Source organism: Salvelinus alpinus, chromosome 27, assembly GCF_045679555.1.
Source record: "Salvelinus alpinus chromosome 27, SLU_Salpinus.1, whole genome shotgun sequence".
Lineage (NCBI taxonomy): Eukaryota > Metazoa > Chordata > Actinopteri > Salmoniformes > Salmonidae > Salvelinus > Salvelinus alpinus.
In genome coordinates this window covers 36781035-36803046 of record NC_092112.1, presented here as the reverse complement: position 1 = coordinate 36803046, position 22012 = coordinate 36781035, and the positions used below count along the sequence as shown (strand labels likewise).

The 22012-nt window shown below is 44.5% G+C and overlaps 1 protein-coding gene across 2 annotated transcripts in view; it reads left to right on the top strand.

The window, feature by feature from the left end:
* LOC139556490 (forkhead box protein N3-like) overlaps positions 1 to 13308 on the top strand; it is a 61592-nt gene extending 48284 nt beyond the window's left edge. For both annotated transcript variants that reach the window (XM_071370509.1, XM_071370510.1), the window contains exons 4-6: positions 764 to 822; positions 6323 to 6431; positions 8637 to 13308. In XM_071370509.1, the coding sequence (XP_071226610.1) occupies positions 764 to 822; positions 6323 to 6431; positions 8637 to 9156 (688 nt within the window). In that variant the 3' untranslated portion in view covers positions 9157 to 13308. The remainder of the gene's footprint in view (positions 1 to 763; positions 823 to 6322; positions 6432 to 8636) is intronic.
* The last annotated feature ends 8704 nt before the right edge of the window (positions 13309 to 22012 follow it).

The window sequence follows — 22012 nt, the reverse complement described above, 5'->3', positions numbered from 1 at the left end:
GATTCTCAATTTGGTGTTTGTCACATTTTGTAAATTCTTGGTTGGTGAGCGGACCCCAGACCTCACAACCATAAATGGCAATGGGTTCTATAACTGATTCAAGTATTTTTAACTGATATGTCGAATTTTATGTTCCTTTTGATGGTATAGAAGGCCCTTCTTGCCTTGTCCCTCAGCTCATTCACAGCTTTGCTGAAGTTATCTGTGGCGCTGATGTTTAGGCCAAGGTATGTATAGTTTTTTGTGTGCTCTAGGGCACCAGTGTCTAGATGGAATTTGTATTTGTGGTCCTGGCACCTGGACCTTTTTTGGAACACCATTATTTTTGTCTTACTCAGATTTACTGTCAGGGCCCAGGTCTGACAGAATCTGTGCAGAAGATCTAGGTGCTGCTGTAGGCCCTCCTTGGTTGGGGACAGAAGCACCAGATCATCAGCAGACAGTAGACATTTGACTTCAGATTCTAGTGGGGTGAGGCCGGGTGCTGCAGACTGTTCTAGTGCCCTCGCCAATGTGTTTATATATATATATATATGTTGAAGAGGGTGGTGCTTAAGCTGCGTCCCTGTCTCACCCCACGGCCCTGTCTCACCCCACGGCCCTGTCTCACCCCACGGCCCTGTCTCACCCCACGGCCCTGTCTCACCCCACGGCCCTGTGGAAAGAAATGTGTGTTTTTTGCCAATTTTAACTGCACACTTGTTGTTTGTGTACATGGATTTTATAATCTCCCTCTCCCTCTCTCTCCTCTCTCTCTCTTCAGTCCTCCACTATGGCCAGGGAGTCCCTTCTTAAGAAAGAACGGTGGAGTTATCTTACAAGGTAGGCTACCTTTCTGCATCGCTGTGTCTTGTTTGTGTGTCTGTCTTAATCTCTCTCTCTCTTTCTCCCTCTCTCTCTCTCTGCTCGGATGCCAACTCCTGATTTCTGAATTATTTTTTAGAAGGCACCTTGAGAATACCAAGTGCTGCATCCTGACACTTGGCAACATTTCAGAGGATGCTTCTGTTTGACAGGGCGTGTTTGAAAGTTAAAAAAAAAACTCTGCTCTGATCTGAAGCTCGGGAAGGCATCATGTGATTTTTTTCAACCTCCACTTTAGCTTTCCATAACTCTCTCTCACCCTCCCTCTCTCTCTCGTCACTTTTCCTCTCTCATCACTTTCGCTCTCTCCCCTCACTTTATCTCCCTCTCTCCTCTGACATCCTCCATCCCTGTCTCCCTCGCTCTCCCTCTTCCTCTCCCCCTCTCTTTTCTCCCTGGTGGGCTGGCTGGCAGTTTAAATGGACATTCAATCCCAATCAGAGTGCACTCTGGGAGTGCGGTGGGCCAGCGGTGCTCTAAATGGGGGAAATGGATACATTAGGCGTCTGGGCCGTGTCCTCCATCCTCTCCATCGCCACTCCTTGGCTCTGATAATGGAGTAATGGTCAAGGAGCCGGCGTGGAAAGCAACTGAGGGGCCCGGCCTCCCTACAGACCTGCCTGTGACTGATGGGTCCGGTGGGAGGGAGGGAAGGAGAGAGGGAGGGGTAGAGAGGGGAGAGAAAAGGGGAGAGGGAGAACATTGATCATTACTCCATTATCAAAAAGGTAGGATAGGTGGGTAGATAGTGGACAGAGAGAGTGAGGGAGGGGGGAGAGGTGGGTAGATAGTGGACAGAGAGAGTGAGGGAGGGGGAGAGGTGGGAGGTAGGAGAGAGGAATGGAGGAAGAGAGAGGGATAGAGGGAGGGAAGGAGGGAGAGATGGGGAGAGGGAGGAGGATGGATGAGGGAGAGAGGTGGGAGAGAGGGAGGGAGAGAGGAAGGAAGGAGAGAGGGAGGGAGGGAGGGAGGGAAGGAGGGAGGGAGGGAGGGAGGGAGAGAGAGGGGGAGAGAGCGAAGGGAATGGAGAGAGAGGGATGGAGAAACAGGGAGGGAGAGAGAGAGGGATGGATGGAAGGAGAGAGAGGGGGAGAGAGGAATGGAAGGAGGGAGAGGGAGGGAGGAATGGAGGGAAAGAGGGAGGAGGAGGGAGGGGAAAAAGGTGGGAGAGAGGGAGGGAGATAGGAATGGAGAGAGAAAGGAAGGGAGGGAGGGAGAGAGCGATGGGAATGGAGAGAGAGGGATGGAGAAACAGGGAGGGAGAGAGAGAGGGATGGATGGAGAAAGAAAGAGAGAGGTAGTATACAGTAGGTGGGTAGAGAGTGGACAGATAGCCACTATTAATTCAATTCATTTGAAGAAGATTTATCGGCATGGAAAGTGTAAGAACGTACATTACTCTACTAGCTCACTATCCCAGTCCCACAGCCCACAGCCTTGGTCTACTCTAAGCTGTGCTGAGTTGAAACACAGCGGAAACTGTCTACATGCTGATGCTGTATCTTCCACGATGCTAGCCCTGGTTTCCACAATGCTAGCCCTGGTTTCCACGCCCTGGTTTCCACGATGCTAGCCCTGGTTTCCACGATGCTAGCCCTGGTTTCCACGATGCTAGCCCTGGTTTCCCCATGCTAGCCCTGGTTTCCCCATGCTAGCCCTGAAACGGTTGCTTTCTCAAGGTCTGCTGGGAATGACCTTTAACCCTGAGCTCTGGACCCTGCGTCTGAACCCTCCGGTTACAAGCTTGATGTAGTCATAGCGTGCTAGGAATATGGGGCCAAATACTAAACTTTTGACGACTTTAATACACATCTGAATTTGTACTAATACGTTTGGTCCCCTACAATGGGGGGACTACAGTATGTATTAAAAGTGCTGCAATATCTAAACGGTTCACCCGATATGGATGATACCCTCAAATTAAAGCTGACATTCTGCACTTTAACAACAACATAATGGTCACTGTCCCGATACTTTAAGAGCTCACGGTATATATTCTCTCTGTATCGCCAGGGTGTAGAGACAATGTGAGCCGTGTTTTCTCCCAGCTTCTCAGCAGCATATGTCTCAGGCTTTATACCTGCAGAGACGGCATGCCTCCGAAGTTGGAAGACATGAGTCACCGCTATACATAGCATGGCTGCATGGGAGACTAAGCGGGGGAGAGAGAGAGAGAGAGACAGGGACAGGGAAATAAAGGGAAAGGAGAGAGAGGGAGCGAGCGAGCAACAGAGAGAGAGAGAGAGAGAGAGATAAAAAGGAAAGAGGGACAGAAAGCAAGTAAGCAAGCAAATGAAAAGACCTACAGAAAGAGGGAAACATTTTGTATAAATGGATAGGAAAGATAGACAGGGAAACAGAGAGAGAGAGAGAGTCAGTGGACAAATCGAACAGAGTTGCCTATGGATCCAGGCAGGGCCAGGGTTAGATTAGGCAGAGCTGGACTAGGGCCAGCCAGGGTTAGATTAGGCAGAGCTGGGCTAGGGCCAGGCCAGGGTTAGATTAGGCAGAGCTGGGCTAGGGCCAGGCCGGGGTTAGATTAGGCAGAGCTGGGCTAGGGCCAGGCCAGGGTTAGATTAGGCAGAGCTGGGCTAGGGCCAGGCCAGGGTTAGATTAGGCAGAGCTGGACTAGGGCCAGCCAGGGTTAGATTAGGCAGAGCTGGGCTAGGGCCAGGCCAGGGTTAGATTAGGCAGAGCTGGGCTAGGGCCAGGCCAGGGTTAGATTAGGCAGAGCTGGGCTAGGGCCAGCCAGGGTTAGATTAGGCAGAGCTGGGCTAGGGCCAGGCCAGGCCAGGGTTAGATTAGGCAGAGCTGGGCTAGGGCCAGCCAGGGTTAGATTAGGCAGAGCTGGGCTAGGGCCAGGCCAGGCCAGGGTTAGATTAGGCAGAGCTGGGCTAGGGCCAGGCCAGGGTTAGATTAGGCAGAGCTGGGCTAGGGCCAGGCCAGGGTTAGATTAGGCAGAGCTGGGCTAGGGCCAGCCAGGGTTAGATTAGGCAGAGCTGGGCTAGGGCCAGGTCAGGGTTAGATTAGGCAGAGCTGGGCTAGGGCCAGGCCAGGGTTAGATTAGGCAGAGCTGGGCCAGGCCAGGGTAGAGTGTGCAGTGTGTCTATGGGGTAAACGGGGTCATCTCTTAGCTGTGTGCTCTGCCTCTGAGGCTGTGTTGAACACAGAGAGGTATTTCCTGCCTCCTCCGCTGAAGCATGATCTACCGCTCTGTGGCATGTGGAATGGGAGCCGTCTCCACGGCAACGGAAAGCCCTCCCTGCCGCCGGAGCGAGAGAGAGACCCAAAAGGGGGAGGGAGAAAGCAGAGGGGGATGTTGACCCAGAAAGACCAAGCAGTAGCACACACATTGACACACACAAAGATAGTCTTGTGCACACTTTCACTCAAACACACACACACACACACACACACACACACACACACACACACACACACACACACACACACACACACACACACACACACACACACACACACACACACACACACACACACACACACACACACACACACACACACACACACACACACACGCACATTACAAGTGATCAAGATTACAATGGAGATAGTTTGCAGACAGGCAGGGACTTACTTATAAGGATAACAGGAGCAGCCCTAAAGATATCAGGGTCAGCCCCACAACCAGAGTCAATAGGATTAACATGGATAATGGATGTGTGCTAACAGTTAGGGGCTAATAGGCAAAACCCTATAGGTACAGTACAACAGAGACACTCTTTTACGGTACATAATGCATGCATATTGCACATAGGCCTACTTAGTCCTAAAATGGCAGACGACAGCTACTGTGATGATAGGGCCAAATGTGTGAGTTCACATGCTTTCTAAAAAATAAAAAAAGAAGTCGCAGACAAAAGCAAATGGTGGTCATCATTTCTGAAAAGCACACTGACCCCAGAGATCCAGAGAGAGACGTGGATGACAGCTGTTTTACTGAGCTGAACTGGGGCGTCTGTCGTGAGCCGAGCTGAGCAGCCAGCCTCGAATGACTGGAGCCCTGGCTCACACACTTCCTCTTACCCTCTATCTTTCCCTCTGTATCTTTCTCTCTACCCCTCTTTATTTAAATACCTATCGTTGTCTCTCTCTCTGTTTTCTCTTTCTCTTCCTATTTTCCTCTCTCCCACTCCCCTCTCTCTCCCTTTCGCTCTCTCTCTTCCTCTCTCCCTCCATCGATCCTCTCACTAAAGAAAGCCAGCGCTGTGTAAGTTAGGCAGAACGGAACACAGTGTACTAGCCATGCTTCCCACGTGGTCGCGGTATACTGTACATAGAAACACACACACACAATATCCCCCATCCCCCACCCTCTTGACAAGGTCTAGGTGTTGGATTAAATACGTTTTCTTTTTTACAACCAAATCTCGATTTTTGTTGTAAATGGCATGTTGTAGAAGTGTCCAGACACCTTTTTTGGTGATCTCACATTTTTGAGAAAGTTACCCCAAACGGCAAACTTCCTGAAAAAACATGAGCAAAGGCTCCAGAAACACCCAAACACATCCTTTTTAGAAAGAACACAGCGCTCAGCATAGTGAGGAAGGTCTGTTAGTGATGCATGATTGAACACATGAAATTGTGACATTCCGAACTTTGTACGCAACGTTCTATTTCATTTTGATGCGACTCGAGCGATACCTCGTCGTCCATTCTACAGGTAACTGCCATAACAAAAGAATCACTGGAGTAAATGAGGGATACAAAGTGTATTGAAAGCATGGCTGCTTCCAAACAGGAAGTTCCAGACACTTGTAGAATCTATGCCACGGTGCATTGAATCTGTTCTGGGTCGTGGTGACCCAAACACCCTATTAAGACACTATGTTGATGTTTTGGTAGTTACCTGTAGCAGCAGGCGACACATATAACGGAACAGCTGGGTGGGGGAAATGGCTCGAGTTGCGCAAAACGGTATATAACATTGTGGATAATGTTCCCGAAATGACACAATTTCATGTGTACAACATTTAAAAAGATACGCATCACTATACTGGGAGCTTTGACGTTTCTAAAAGGACATATTTGGGTGTTTTTGGAGCCTTTGCTCATGTTTTTGCAGGGCCCCCATACTACACAATGAGGATGAGGAAGGGATTTGCTGTTTGGGGTAAATTTCTCAAAAACATGTGAAATCACAATAAAGGTGTCTGGAGCCATTTCCATCAAAAGTAGAGATTGGTTGTAAAAAAGAAAACTTCTCCTTTAAGGTCACTACAATGCCTCATATTTTATTTCCCTGACGTCTCCTTGAGATCTTAACAATTAAACTGCTTTTTGTTGTGTTCTGTATATATATATATATATATGCATGTGTATTTGTGTGCATTTCTGTGTGTGTACATACAGAAATGTGTGTTTTATGCTGTTTTTGGTGTGAATTTGTTCGTATGTATCTCTATGTAAGTCCTTATGTCTGCTCCTCTCTCTGTAGTTCCTCAAGGCGTGATCCAAAATGGGGCCCGCATCAGGAGCCAGGGTCTGTTTCCTGTCATCCGACCCCTACCCATATGCTCCGTGGGAAGCAGGACCACTGCGATAAGGTCAGTGAAACTGTCAATGATCACTCGGCTGGTTATGACGTAGAATTTTACCTGGATAATACACACACCTCGACACCAAACTGTATTTTTCCACCATTTACATAATCGCACGTCAATTTGTTTATTGTACTCAAAACTGGAACCTTCACACAAAGGTGTAGTACAGTACTACATGCTCCTATTGAGTTCAGACGCAGATTACATCCTAAATGGCACCCTATTCCCTACATAGTGCACTACTACCCTATGGGCCCTGGTCAAAAGGAGGGCACTATGTAGGGAATAGGGTGCCATTTGGGAGTCATTGCCCAAACAGGTGTGTTTATACAGCCTTCACAATGGTTTATTCCTGTGAAGGGCCTCGTGATTCAGAGAAGATTTAGGAACAGGCCTGGACCTGCTCATCCATCAAGGTAGCATGAGAGAATGAAGGGACACACACACACACACACACACACACACACACACACACACACACACACACACACACACACACACACACACACACACACACACACACACACACACACACACACACACACACACACACACACACACACACATACACGCCATGTCATGAATTAAACATCCCCACAGGCAAGGCAGCAGCTCACATAAGGTATGCACTGAATATTTGATCATATAAAAGAGGGTATGTCCTTCCCATGAGATAGTAATATGCCAACAGACTGTCCTGCTAAAAGAAAACAACGTTTGATCTGAGGGAGGGTGTGGCGTGGGTGGACAGCGGGACTATTTTGGATTTATAGGATGGCGTGGTGCTCTGATCCGCTTTTATGGTATATCAAATCAAATCAAAGTTTATTTGTCACGTGCGCCGAATACAACAGGTGTTGTATACCTTATAGTGAAATGCTTACTTACAGGCTTTAACCAATAGTGCAAAAAGAGGTGTTAGGTGAACAGTAGGTAAGTGAAGAAATAAAACAAGAGTAAAAAGACAGGCTATATACAGTAGCGAGGCTATAAAAGTAGCGAGGCTACATACAGACACCGGTTAGTCAGGCTGATTGACGTAGAATGTAAGTGTGATATGGATAAAGTGACTATGCATATATGATGAACAGAGAGTAGCAGTAGCGTAAAAGAGGGGTTGGCGGGTGGTGGGTGGGACACAATGCAGATAGCCCGGTTAGCCAATGTGTGGGAGCACTAGTTGGTCAGCCCAATTGAGGTAGTATGTACATGAATGTATAGTTAAAGTGACTATGCTTATATGATAAACAGAGAGTAGCATCAGCGTAAAAAGAGGGTTTGGGGGGGTTGGGGGGGGCACACAATGCAAATAGTCCGGGTAGCCATTTGATTACCTGTTCAGGAGTCTTATGGCTTGGGGGTAAAAACTGTTGAGAAGCATTTTTGTCCTAGACTTGGCACTCCGGTACCGCTTGCCATGCGGTAGTAAAGAGAACAGTCTATGACTGGGGTGGCTGGGGTCTTTGACAATTTTTAGGGCCTTCCTCTGACACCGCCTGGTGTAGAGGTCCTGGATGGCGGGCAGCTTAGCCCCAGTGATGTACTGGGCCGTACGCACTACCCTCTGTAGTGCCTTGCGGTCAGAGGCCGAGCAATTGCCATACCAGGCAGTGATGCAACCAGTCAGGATGCTCTCGATGTTGCAGCTGTAGAACCTTTTGAGGATCTCAGGACCCATGCCAAATCTTTTTACTTTCCTGAGGGAGAATAGGTTTTGTCGTGCCCTCTTCACGACTGTCTTGGTGTGTTTGGACCATTCTCGTTTGTTGTTGATGTGGACACCGAGGAACTTGAAACTCTCAACCTGCTCCACTACAGCCCCGTCGATGAGAATGGAGGCGTGCTCGGTCCTCCTTTTCCTGTAGTCCACACAGTAACAAATATGTGTTTGAAAAATGGCAACCCAAATGTGACTACTTATCAAAGGTATGAGTTTACATATGCAGTAGCCGTGTGTCTGATGATACTATGGTGCAGCCAAAAGCCTGGCGCACAGGGCTAGACATGCACTACAGTCTGTAGAAACAGTAGACAAGTGTGATGTATGTCAACAGTGACTGTAGCCTGTCCCCTTTGTGAACTGTATGGGCTCTGGTCAAAAGTAGTGTACTGTATAGGGAACAGGGTGCCATTTGGGACGCGTCCTAAATGTAGTCTGTTCACATTAAGAGTAACTGTAGCCCTCTGATCCCCTGTGTGTCTCTCCAGGTCAGCTCTGGGGGACTACCTGACCCAAGGCAACATCGGCCACCCCTGTGACTCTCCCTCCCCCCCTCCCAGCGACGACCTCCAGGAGGACCACAACTACAGCACCGCCAAATCCCCCAGCATGCCCTGCTCTTCCCAGGGGCCCTCCACGTTAGACGACGACGATGACATCATCGCGGTGGAGGTCGGCGTCCACCGAGAGGTCAAATCGGAACCTCAAGAAGTCCCGCTGGACTCTGCCTCTGTCTCCTTCCTCTCCCAGCATGCCCGGCGACGGGGCCTGCCCTGGACGAAAAACCGCCTGCGGGCCCTGGGCGACACGCTGCCGCTGAAAAAGCGCCGTTCAGCAGCGGCAGTGGTGGAGAAGCCACCGTCGGAGAGCGATGACGAGGAGATGAAGGAGGCGGCGGGGTCGTTGCTTCACCTGGCGGGCGTCAGGGCGTGTCTCAACAACATCACTAACCGCGCCGCCAAGGCTGCTCAGAAGGAGAAGGAGCAGAAAGAGGCCCTAAGGAACTAACTAAGGCCTACACATCTGGTCTGCACACCAACCGCCAAGACCTAGAAACTAATAGCTAAGACACACTGCAAAGACCAACGTCGAAAAGCAGCGGGTGGCCGCAGAGTGTTGCGGGGTGTGTTAGCCAACACTTGCTGGGTGTGGACGAACGGTGGAGATTCAACATGTAGAATTGTCGGGAATGAACAGAAAACGACAGCAGATATTCTGGTCAGAGGCGATAGGATGGCCACCCGCTGCTTTTAACAGTTGGTTGTCACTGTGTATTTTGTCTCTAATGCCTGATTCCCACTATAGGGCCGACCCTAACTGTAGCCTATACTGCGCTGGCTCGGATATATTCTTTTCAGATTTAGCTTTCCAGCATGGTTCCAGCAGCAATTATGGTGGATGCGTAACCAGGCCAGCCCAGTACAGCTTGGTTTGGCATCAGTAGTGTGAAAAGGGTATATGGCCAGGCCTGAGCGCAGATAGACCTACAGTTGGACTACACACCAGGTCTACACACCGACCAACCAACCACCAACAGGCCAAGAGATAACGTTATTAAGCATTAGTCTCAATAGACACTACTCCATCTCTCTCTCTTTAACCTTTAACCTCTATCTCTCCTCCGGGGGCATTAGGAGAATCCTACTTATTTATGGCAATATCAAAAATCTGTTTCTACTATACGTTTCCTATATGTTTCAACACTAACTCTGATGGGTAATTGATTCTCACGTGTCTCTGTTGATGTTTTTATGTTGTGTAAAGGGGATGCAAGCCATAGAAAAACACATTTTTGTCACTAATTAGGGAAATACATGCTAAAAATAGAATCATTGAGGAGAATAGCTGAGCGTTTTGTGTCATCTGTAACTTGTCAGAAGTGTATCTGTGAATTTGTAGCAATCTTCCAGTAATGTAAGCCAGGAAGTTGAGCCAATGATACTAACAGATTGAAAACTGTTAAAACTTGCTGCTCACACACGTCATCCTACGCCCATGAGCACAAAATGTAAGACTGTGCCAAAGACGAGCGACCAGGTTGCTTCAATGTAGCCAATCTGACAGCTTACAAAGACAAACATAAAAGGCATAGCAACATCAGAAGACCTGTAGAGAAGAGATAGGAGAACACCGTAAATGTCTCAATAATTGTAAAATCCATTCTTAAAAAATCATGCACTAATTTCTATTTATTACGGTGATTTCTATCACCAATAGTAAAAGCATCATTGAGAATGGGCATGATTCCTTTAAGATCACTCCTTAGTATTTAAGCATAGTTAGATCTATACTGTTAATATACTGTTCAATTTTTGGTGCCATGGTGATGACTTAGTGCTGGGTCAGAGGCAATATACTGTATCTCATCTATCTTGTTCTTGTTTCTCAGCTGCGCTTGAAATGTCCTCCTAGTCCCTTTTTAGTGCACTACTTTTGACCAGAACCTCATGGATCTGGTCAAAAGTAGTGTGCTATGGGTTCATGGGCTCTGGACAAAAGGAGTGCACTATATAGGGAATAGGGTGCCATTTCAGACATACAGTAGCCTAGACGTCCCTGAAACTCTTCCAGTATTCCTCTTCCACAAACGTGAACGCCGGTTTAAATATAACCCATGCTACGACACCTGCCTATCATTTCTACAGACTCAGAAAACTATATACATAAACTGTGGATTCGTTGTTGTTTCTTGCAATTCTGTTTGTATTGCTTCCCCTTCTTCCTCTACCCTCATAAAAGTATAAGCAATTTGTCCAGTCTGGACAACTCTGTAAAAAGGTTAGAAAATATTTTATTTTTCCTTTCTTAATTGAAGCAATTTGACCTGCAGGACTTTCTCAGTTATATTGCATGGGTGCTTGTAAATAAGATGCAAAAGTAAATCTTTTTTTATTCAAAGATCATGTAAGATAAACAATGTATTTAGCATGAAGCATGACTTATTTTCATATAAACTTAGATCCTAGAAGAGAAAACAAAGGTTTTGCCGCCAATTCTTATACACTCAATTTTATTTAATTTTATTTCGATTTAATTTTTTTAAATTGATATTGTATTTCTTCAGATGAGCTGGGTTTTAATGACATATCTTCTTCAGGGAGACATTTTATGGGGAAATCACTCTGCAATTATGAGGCCCGGCTACTCTGGGCTTTATGTATAACAGACCTGGGTTCAAAAACTATTTGAAATTATTTCAAATTATTTAATATGTGCTTAATTGAGCTTGCCTGTTGCAATGCAACCAATAGTAAAGTCCCAAAAGTGCAAACCCCACTCACCTGGCACCCCAGCCAGGCTAAAGCAAACTGTAAAATGATTTGAAAGGTTTCAAATAGTATTTGAACCCAGTCTGTTAGCTCTAAGGCTAGATGGATCAACTGAAAAGCCTCTAGTATGGCCTTCAGTCTTCTTCTGCCTCTTAAACAATAAATGTGTCAGTGTTCTAGTGTTATTCAGAATATATCAATAGTGTGTGAGTGTGTGTGTGTCCAACAACCATACACCCTTTAACATTGTGCCTGCCCCCCAGACTTAATTGTATTCCGATGTCTTTAACTGACATGTTTTCATATTGAACAGCAAATATTTCTTTATTTCTGAAAGTGTTTTCTCCCATTTTGTTTTGTTAAAGTGTTACCATTGGGTCCTAGTTTTCTCCTCCCTGGCAGACACTTCCCTGTAAATGGACGGAGTGTATGGACCTGTTTGACATGGAATTTAGAATTTGTCAGAATGTTCCACCGTTCAACTGGCTCCAACTAGTACAGCCAAACCGTTTGTTGAAAGTTACCATACCGTGAACTGACTGAGGATGTATGTACATAGAGTGGAGTTACTGTACATGATGAACACGTTTCTGTACAAACAGCAGAGGTAATTAGGGGTTAGAAAGAGGTTATGTGCAGACAGTAGGGAGAGGCCGAGTCAGAGAGAGCCAGACTTTGGTTTGGGTTTATGGGAAAGACTGAGACTGACTGACAGCTAGACTGGGAGTTAGACAAGCAAATGACAGCAGAGTTCCATTGTCATAGTATTCTATCAACTTTGATACGGAACACTGACTATTCTATTCAATTCAATGTGTTTCTTCTATCAATGTTGACATGAAATAGACTCACTCCCTGTATACCTCACTGCCATCTCCACTTCCTCTCTTGACACTAGAGAAGTGTTATTGTGTTACAGGTCAAGCCCTCTGTGTTATTTGCAGTAGGAAGTCAGTGAACTGGTGACTAATAGTAGAGTCTGCCGTGGCAAGTCAAGGAGAATGTGTTGCTTAAGTAACCACCATCTCCTCCAGTGACTCACATGGTGACTGTGTCCCAAATGGCACTACTTTTGACCAGAGCTAATAGGGCTCTGTTCAAAAGTTCTGCACTATATAGGGAATAGGATGCCATTTCGGACACTTCCAGTGACATGCAGGGAAGGAAGGTGAAGTTATGACCATATAAGGGTCTGCTTGACAAATAGAACGATACCGGGAAATAGGACTGAGTAATTTAATGCAAATGGAAGAAAAATAAGAAACTATCACTGCCTGAAAAGCCCTCGAATGAGAAACAAATGTGCTTATTTTATTTTAATTCAAACCTGCCAAACTAAACCATGCTCAGTGTGCATCCCAAATGGCAACTCATTCCCTATATAGTGCACTTTTCCTTCAAAAGTAGTGCATTATAAAGAGAATAGGGTGCCATTTGGGACTCATGAAGGCCAGCCTGCCAGCCAGTCCGCCATTTTGTTTTCTATTAATGTTTTTTTTTTTTTTGTGTGTGTTTGTTTACTCTGACAAGACGTTACAATACTGCCACGTTAATGACTATTTGAGAAGGGTCAGAAAGCCATAGAATAGAGATGTCAAACGCAAACGATTATGTTGCTCTATGAGAAGAATCGATGTAATGCAGAGTGCACCCAGCTTGGTTGGTTTTCCAATGAATGTTTGATTATTTCCTTGTTGTGCAATCACATTGCCAAAGAACGATTTCAAACGATTTCATCGATTTCATTCATGTAAATATCACGTTGTCCAATACCGTGGCAAAAAAAAAGTAGAAATGTTGTTTTTTCTTTTCAATTTTTCTGAAACCTTCAATAATGTTTATGTGGTGTATTGTCTTCCAGTTGCAATGATTAAAGTTGACCTGAACTCAACTCCTGTGCTTGAAAGAGACCATGCAATAATTACATTCAATTGAATTGAATTGGGTTAAAACATTGCACATTGTATTCCCAGAGGACAGCGCTTCAAAAGTATTAATTAAAGCACTTGGTCCTCAATAGTAAAAACAAGTTAAAAAATCTAATGGTTAAAAGACAAAGATTACAAAACAACAACATTACATTCATATTAGTGAAGAAAACTGTCACCATCCATTGCACCTCATCCTTAATCTTAAAAAACAAACAAACCAACAATAGCAATAAGCATGCAATATCCATGTTATTCACATCAACCCAAATCAGCCCACACAGACCAATAAAAACTAAACATATTCTCTGTTACAGAAGTGCATCAGAAAAGCAAGCAAATGCTTGAAAGCTCGGTTGAACCCTTCGCATAAGTAAATTGATCATTAGGTTATTGAGACCAGTGCCTGTGATTGGCTCTTAAGACTGGCCCCTGTTATTGACCTCATATGTTCACATTAACAAGGCTCAGAACATAGCAAGACTTTTTTCAACCTGTTACTTAACTATTCATTCACTTCCTGTAATCATTAAAGTCCAATACTTTTGATTAAGTGTCAGCGGTGTGCCATCAGTGTTTTACTCCCAGTCAGGGCTATAGCTCCTTCTTGTCACTCAGTCAATCTGACGGTTGCCATGATGGAGCCATGTGGCAGAGGGAAGGAAGGCCATTCATAATTAAAGCCAAAGACTACAGGCTTAATCACCAGCCACTGCCTCCCCGCGCAGCACAGCGCGCCACATATCCCTCCACCATGCTACAACTGCATGGAGCCAGTCTCTGTTGCTATGCAACTGCAGCAAAGAAAGTGCAAGTATATTCTGTACATCTTTAAGGGGCATCTTTCCACTGACCCAGTTGCCTGAGGCTCCAAAAAAATGTCTTAACACGCCATTATGTCTGTCTGCTATGTTTTAGTCCTTTTGGAAGTTGTCCTTCACCACTTTTACAAGGGACGTTTTTGAAATGTCAGTTCATCTTCAAGACTTTGTCTGTGTAACGTGACATGTATGAGCAGTAAATATTAAAAGAAATATCCACAAATATGAGGGCTCTTTACCCACTGAAACGGATGAAATAAATGAATCCATGGTATTCAGGGGCCAGTCTTGTAGGAGAGGAGAATATGTGTGCAGTGTGAGGTGAGTCAGACACAGAAGGTTCAATTTAAATCAAACTGTAGTGTCACATCCGCTGATTACAACAGGTGTAGACTTTACATTGAAATGCTTACTTATGAGCCTTTTCCCAACAACGCAGAGTTAAAAAGTAAGAAAATGTCAAAATAAAAATAGAAAACAGTAACACAATAAATACCAATAATGAGGCTATATAAAAGGAGTACCGGTAACGAGTCAATGTGCAGGGGTACAAGGTAGTTGAGGTAATTACAGTTTGTACATGTAGGTAGGGGTAAAAGTGACTAGGCAATCAGGATAGATAATAAACAGAATAGCAGTAGCGTATGTGGAGAGTAAAAGTCAAATCAAATCCAATTGTATTTGTCACATGCGCCAAATACAACAGGTCTATAGACCTTACAGTGAAATGCTTACTTACAAGCCCTTAACCAACAATGCGGTTTTAAGAAAAATGCAAATAGTAGCTATTCGGGAGTCTTATGGCTTGGGGGTAGAAGCTGTTGGAAAGCCTTTTGGATCTAGACTTGGTGCTCCGGTACCGCTTGCCGTGCGGTAGCAGAGAGAACAGTCTATGGCTTGGAAAGGAAAGTGTGTGTTTGTGGCGTCAATACGCATGTGTGGTTTGTGAGCCTATGTAATATGTGTGTGTGTGTGTGTGTGTGTGTGTGTGTGTGTGTGTGTGTGTGTGTGTGTGTGTGTGTGTGTGTGTGTGTGTGTGTGTGTGTGTGTGTGTGTGTGTGTGTGTGTGTGTGTGTGTGTGTGTGTGTGTGTGTGTGTGTGTGTTGGAGTGTCAGTGTAAGTAGTTGTGAGTGTGTGTGTTTAAGTGTCATGTGTAAGTAATTGTGAGTGTGTGGGTATAGTCCAATGAGTGTGCATAGAGGCAGTGTAAGTGAGTAAGTGCAACAAAGGATCAATACTAATACTAATAGTCCGGGTGGCCATTTGAATAACTGTTCAGCAGTCTTATGGTTTGGGGCTAGAAGCTGTTCAGGGTCTTTTTGGTCCCAGACTTGACGCACCGGTAATGCTTGCCGTGCGTTTCCAGAGTGAACAGTCTATGGCTTGGGTGGCTGAGGTCTTTGACAATTTTCCGGCCTTCTGACACCGCCTGTTATAGAGGTCCTGGGTGGCAGGGAGCTCAGCCCAAGTGATGTACTGGGCTGTCCGATACCACCCTCTGAAGGACAGGCTCATGGTAATGGCTGGAACAGAATTAGTGGAACGGTATAAAATATGATGCCATTCCAATTGCTCCGTTCCAGCCATTATTATGAGCCCGTCCTCTCTCAGCAGCCTCCTGTGGAGTCAGGGTGCAGTAGAAGTAATAAAACTGCATTATGCTGCAAAAACTGCAACCAGAATAATGCATCGTTTTTACTGCGTCCAAAATACCACAGTTGACTGCAGTTACTGCACTTTTACTGCCGTTTCAAAACTGCTATCTTTCTTTGTAAGAGTTCTGCTCTTCATGGTCCAGATCATCCAGATTTACTAAATGTCAATTGAGACAGGTTTCCATGGAGACTGTAGAAAGTAGAGTTAAGGCTCTTTGTTAGCCTGCATTTATTCCATGCCGTTATGCTTTTGGAGAATTTTCCCCCTAGAAGAGCAGGGGTTATTGTTATATGCCAGGGGTGGGAAAAATACGCCCCGCAGGCCGGATCCGGCCTGCAAACCCCTTCAATCCGGCCCGTGGGAGGTTTGAGCCAGCCTGCGGCAGTTTTTTTGGGGGAAATTCTTATTTTGGGTTAATAAAACACTCCAGGTCATCCTTAAACGTCTACATAAAAAGTATGTAGAAATGATGAAGGACCTATATATTTTCAAATAACTTCCCTTTTTCTGGCCTGCAAATAGATTTTGACAAATTAAATCTAATCTGTGCCGCCCTCCATTGAATTTCAAAATCCCGATGTGGCCCTTTACACAAAACATTTGTCCACCCCTGTTATAGGCTGTACGAAACAATGGACAAATCTTTCCTGAAGTGGACATAAATTTGCCATTTTGACTTATATTGCACATCTTTTATGATAAAGTATCTTCCTTCTCATATTGCTTAAATTGGTTGGACGTGGGTCATTATAGAGATTGGAAACTGATCCTCTGTGTTTTGTTGTGGTGTGTGATCACTCTCTAGTGGTGTAATGGAGTTACTACATTCAGTGGCTCCTGAATCAGTCACTCGACTCCACTTGGGCAGAGACGAAGAGGCGAAGCTGACGATGGCTGGCTGACGATACTACACGGTAGTCAGATTCCGATATCGATCAATGTGATATAATCATTTTCCAAAGCATCTGGTCTATTTCTTAACATGAATAAATGCGAACTCATGGCTGTCAAAGATTGTGTGACACCCTCATATTCAGTGGCGACCCGTCATTCAGGGCAGGTGGGGCTCGTTTAGCTCGTTTTGCATACGTGTCACATATCAGTTTGTAAACAATGTAAAAACATGATTAAAAAATCATTGCGTTAATAAAGCCGGAAACAAACATGGTCTCTTTTTTGCTTTCTTGAGTAAGGCAGCTCCAAAATGCAGGTGTTTCAGCCTAGCTCAGTGCTTTCTGTGGTGGGGCAGCCAGCGGAAAATACGATGCTTAGGGGTTGGTAATGTTCTCTAGTTGCGCCGTGATTGGCTCAGTGTTCTGTCACTCATGGGGTCACTGCAAAATCTACGGCGAGAGCTCAAAAATTCAAAACCCCTTGAGTGCTGCTATGGATTTACATTAGAAGTGCCCATCCAAGAAGACTCAAGGTCATTGGCCACAGATAAAATTATGTCAAATCACGTTATATCTACAGTAGCTTTGATTGGACTGTCATATCATACTTTCAAAATCTTAGCTAGCAATATAGACAAGGAGTCATCATCATGAATCAAGTCGACAATCTATTGGCAATTACTTTTGAATCCTTGTCATATGAAGATAAATTATATATAAAATGTATCAGTGCTCATCGGCCATTGGAAATAAACATTACACAAGTTGGAAATCCCAAATTCAACAATGAGTGGTTTGGAAGGAATCAGTGGCAAACTGCAAGCATTGCAAAATAATCACTAGCCTGCTATTCAGTGGAGTGGGTTCGTGGTCCAAGTCTGGGTTTAAGGGTCTTTTTTCCAAGCTTAAAAGGATAAACATTCAACACCATGGGTCAGAAAAGGTTGAATACATTGGCCATGCTGTCAATCCAGCATGACTTCTGCTGAGTTCAAGACAACTGGGAACTCTGAAGAAAAACAAGCTCCGACTGAGAATATGTGTTTTGAATGGTCATTCAACTCGGAATTCCAAGTCGAGAAATCGGGCCTCTTTCTAGAGCTCCGACCTGAAGATCAATGACGTCATGATTCCCAGTTGTCTTGAAAGCACCATACATCCAGAGAATACCAGACTTTGATGACAAAATGTACACACAAGAAGGACCGCTGCTCCACCTTCCTGTTCAAGTGAGGAAAGCACAACAAGGTGAGTCCAAAAAGGTCTTGTATGCTGCTGTATAAATTATGTAATATGCCAGGAAGATATGTATACTATAGCTAAAAAAGTAATACTATGTGCTTTTTTGTGTAGCCCATGTGCCTCACCCTAATAATTTGGTCCCTTTCACCCTAGTAATTTGGTCCCTTTCCCCCTAATAACTTAGTGCACATGCAGCCTATAGCCTGTTTTAGAGAAATGTAGTCATCGAATATTGAGCTTTCATTGTCTACTTATATGCCCCCTTTAATTATCCTACGATTTTGACTTGGTTTTCAGGGAGAATACTGTAAGAATGGCCCATGTTCTGAATTCTGTCGCTGTACATTTCAAAAGTGCTGAACAAATAGTTATATTGACTACGTCCATCCTAGCTCGCTCATTATTGTCTTAATCGAAATCACGGATTTCGCTCGTCGTCCCTTGATGCCATAGTTTGTACTTCTCAATTGTCAGTGGAAACCACATTTGCTGAAGCAAGTCAGCCATATCAGCTATGTTTTTTTAAAAGGCAGTAAATGAGGCTGAAGGAACTGTTTAGCTGCCAGACAAGGCTCCACTAGCCAGGTGTAGCGGTGGTAAGGATTCATTCCATAGTGCTGAAAATAAAGCTCTGCTATTGGGACAGCTTTATGTAGGCTTTAACAGTTTGTGGGCACCGTTTGTCACCATTATAGTGCAATTAATCTATTGTTTAGTGTTGTGTAGGGCTTTGCTGGCATACATCTAAAAAATGTTCTTGTAGTTTTTGCCACTAAGATTTACATGCTAAGATCGCCACTGCTCATACTATGGTATTCCAGTGAAAGAAAACACTTTTTGTTATTTTAGAACATTTTTCGGCACAACCATTACAAAGGATCAGAAGTCTAGAGGCTTCTTACATTTTAACCCTGTTATAAAAAAAACTGAAGAAGCTAAATCAATGTCTACAGTGGGACATTGTAAGGAAGAGTCATAATAATCTCTAGACTAACATATGCTGCTTTATCTTTATATCTTGACTGTAAAATAAGAGATAGACCAGATGCTTTTCAAATTTCTGTGGAGAAACCATACCCATTAGATTAGGGAAAACTGTAGTAATGAGTATGATGGGCTAGAATTTTCAGGACTTAAAAAAAAGAATGAATACAAAATATTAATTTTCTATAATACTTGTCACGATCGTCATAATGATTGGACCAAGATGCAGCGTGGTATGTTTCCATCCCTTTTATTAGGAAGAGAAAACTCAAAGAACAAAAACAATAAAGCGAACAAACCGAACCGTGAAGCTCAAAATAGTGCTAACAGGCAACTATACATAGTCAAGATCCCACAAAGCACAATGGGGAAATGGCTACCTAAATATGATCCCCAATCAGAGACAACGATAAACAGCTGCCTCTGATTGGGAACCATACCAGACCAGCATAGACATATAATTCCCCTAGATAACTCACCCTTAATCACACCCCGACCTAACCAACATAGAGAATAAACAGCTCTCTATGGTCAGGGCGTGACAATACTTTTAAGATCAATTGGATAAAACAATACCTACGAAGACCCACTTCTATGTGGAACTTATTCCTCATCATGTCTTTCTCCTTTTGGTGGCCTTCATGTTGGTTTGCAATTATAATATTGACAAAGTTCCAGTGAGGTTTTCGGCAGGTTTTCTTGTCATTGTCCTTAATTTATAAGTATATTTTCTCCCCACACAGATATTATATTATTAGAATTGGGACATATTGTATAAAAATACATCTTTGTTTTTAGAATATTGGTTCCAAAATAATATCCTATTGGTGATCCAACTTGTAAATGAAGAGGATCTTTTACTTAATTATGAGGAATTCTTATCACTTTACAAGATCCCTGTAACACATAATTCCCTCATAAATCTACACACAATACCCCATAATTACAAAGCAAAAAACAGAAATACCTTATTTATGTAAGCATTCAGACCCGTTGCTACGAGACTTGAAATTGAGCTTAGGTGCACCCTGTTTCCATTGATCATCCTAAAGATGTTTCTACAACTTGATTGGAGTCCACAAGTGGTAAAATAATGTTATATTTTATTTAACCTTTATTTAACTAGGCAAGTCAGTTAAGAACCAATTCTTATTTACAATGACGGCCTACACCGGCCATACCCGGACGACGCTGGGCCAATTGTGCGCCGCCCTATGGGACTCCCAATCACGGCCAGTTGTGATACAGCCTGGATTTGAACCAGGGTGTTTGTAGTGACGCCTCTAGCACTGAGACACAGTGCCTTAGACCGCTGCGCCACTCGGGAGCCCGAGTGTCTCTCATGATTTGGAAAGGCACACACCTGTCTATATAAGGTACCACAGAGCAAAAACCAAGCCATCAGGTCAAAGGAATTGTCCGTAGAGCTCTGAGACAGGATTGTGACCAAGAACCCGATGGTCACACTGACCGAGCTCCAGAGTTCCTCTGTGGAGATGGGAGAACCTTCCAGAAGGACAACCATTTATGCAGCACTCCACCAATCAGGCCTTTATGATAGTGGCCAGATGGAAGCCACTCCTCGGTAAAAGGCACAGCCTGCTTGGAGTTTACCAAAAGGCACCTAAAGTCCTCTCAGATCATGAGAAACAAGATTTTATGGTCTGGTGAAACAAAGATTGAACCATTTGGCTTGAATGCCAAGCGTCACGTCTGGAAGAAACCTGGCACCATCCCTACGGTGAAGCATGGTGGTGGCAGCATGCTGTAGGGATGTTTTTCAGCGGCAGGGACTGGGAGACTAGTCAAGATCGAGGCAAAGATGAACAGAGCAAAGTACAGAGAGATCCTTAATGAAGGTTAACCTTCAAACAGGACATTGACCCTAAGCACACAGCCAAGACAACTTAGGAGTGGCTTCGGGACAAGTCTCTGAATGTCCTTGAGTGGCCCAGCCAGAGCCCGGCCAAACCTGATCGAACATCTCTGGGGAGACCTGAAAACAGCTGTGCAGCGACGCTTCTCATCCAACCTGACAGAGCTTGAGAGGATCTGCAGAGAAGAATGGGAGAAACTCCCCAAATACAGGTGCCAAGCTTGTAGCGTCATACCCAAGAAGACTTGAGGTTGTAATCGCTGCCAAAGATGCGTCAACAAAGTACTGATTAAAGGTCTGAATACTTATGTAAAAGTCAAGGGGTGTAAATACTTTCTTTAGGCACTGCAGGCCTTTCTCGGTCCTTTCTTAGCCTGTAATTTGTGTGGTATTAAAAAAGATTCTGCTTTGTAAAATTAAGTAGAATTGCATGAAATGTTTATAAAAATATATATTTTCTCAGACCTGCAAATACAATAATCGATTCATGCAATGCTTTTACCATAAAGGAGATCTATCCACCACTACTCTTCTCCACGTGGTCTGTGAACCCACAACCTTCTGGCCCGCAGCCCTGTGCACGATCAAAATTCTTGCGTTGCCATAACGCTTTCAAGGCGAAGAACACTTTCTCAAACATCATATCTCAGGCTCCGGTCTGTCCAAGAAGTGAGGGTAACGGTAAGGATGTTCTCTCACTTTAAAATATATTTTGCTGAAGAGAGGGCCATCCCATTTTATTTCAGAAGTCCGATTTTCTCCATTTAACCCTTATTATCAATAACATTCACTTCCTTATTATAACCAAAGATTGTGGATATACTGACAAGATACATGTATCTTCGCCAGTGGAGGCTGCTGAGGGGAGGACGGCTCATAATAATGGCTGGAATGGTGGAATGGAATGGCATCAATCACGTGTTTGATGTTGTTGACACCATTCAAATCATTCTGCTCCAGCCATGACCACGAGCCCGTCCTCCCCAATTAAGATGCCACCAACCTCCTGTGCTCTTTGCCCTAACATTGGGAGTCGTTTTCCTCAAAGCTGCACTGAGGGCTGTCGAGCTCCCCTCTATCTGTTCGTTAGATAGGTGGATACATCTCATTGTTGTAGTCCTTTTTTGAATATTCGATGAGGGTTGTTGACGTCAACCACCTGTATTCAATGGAGAGAGACGCTATGCTACTAGCC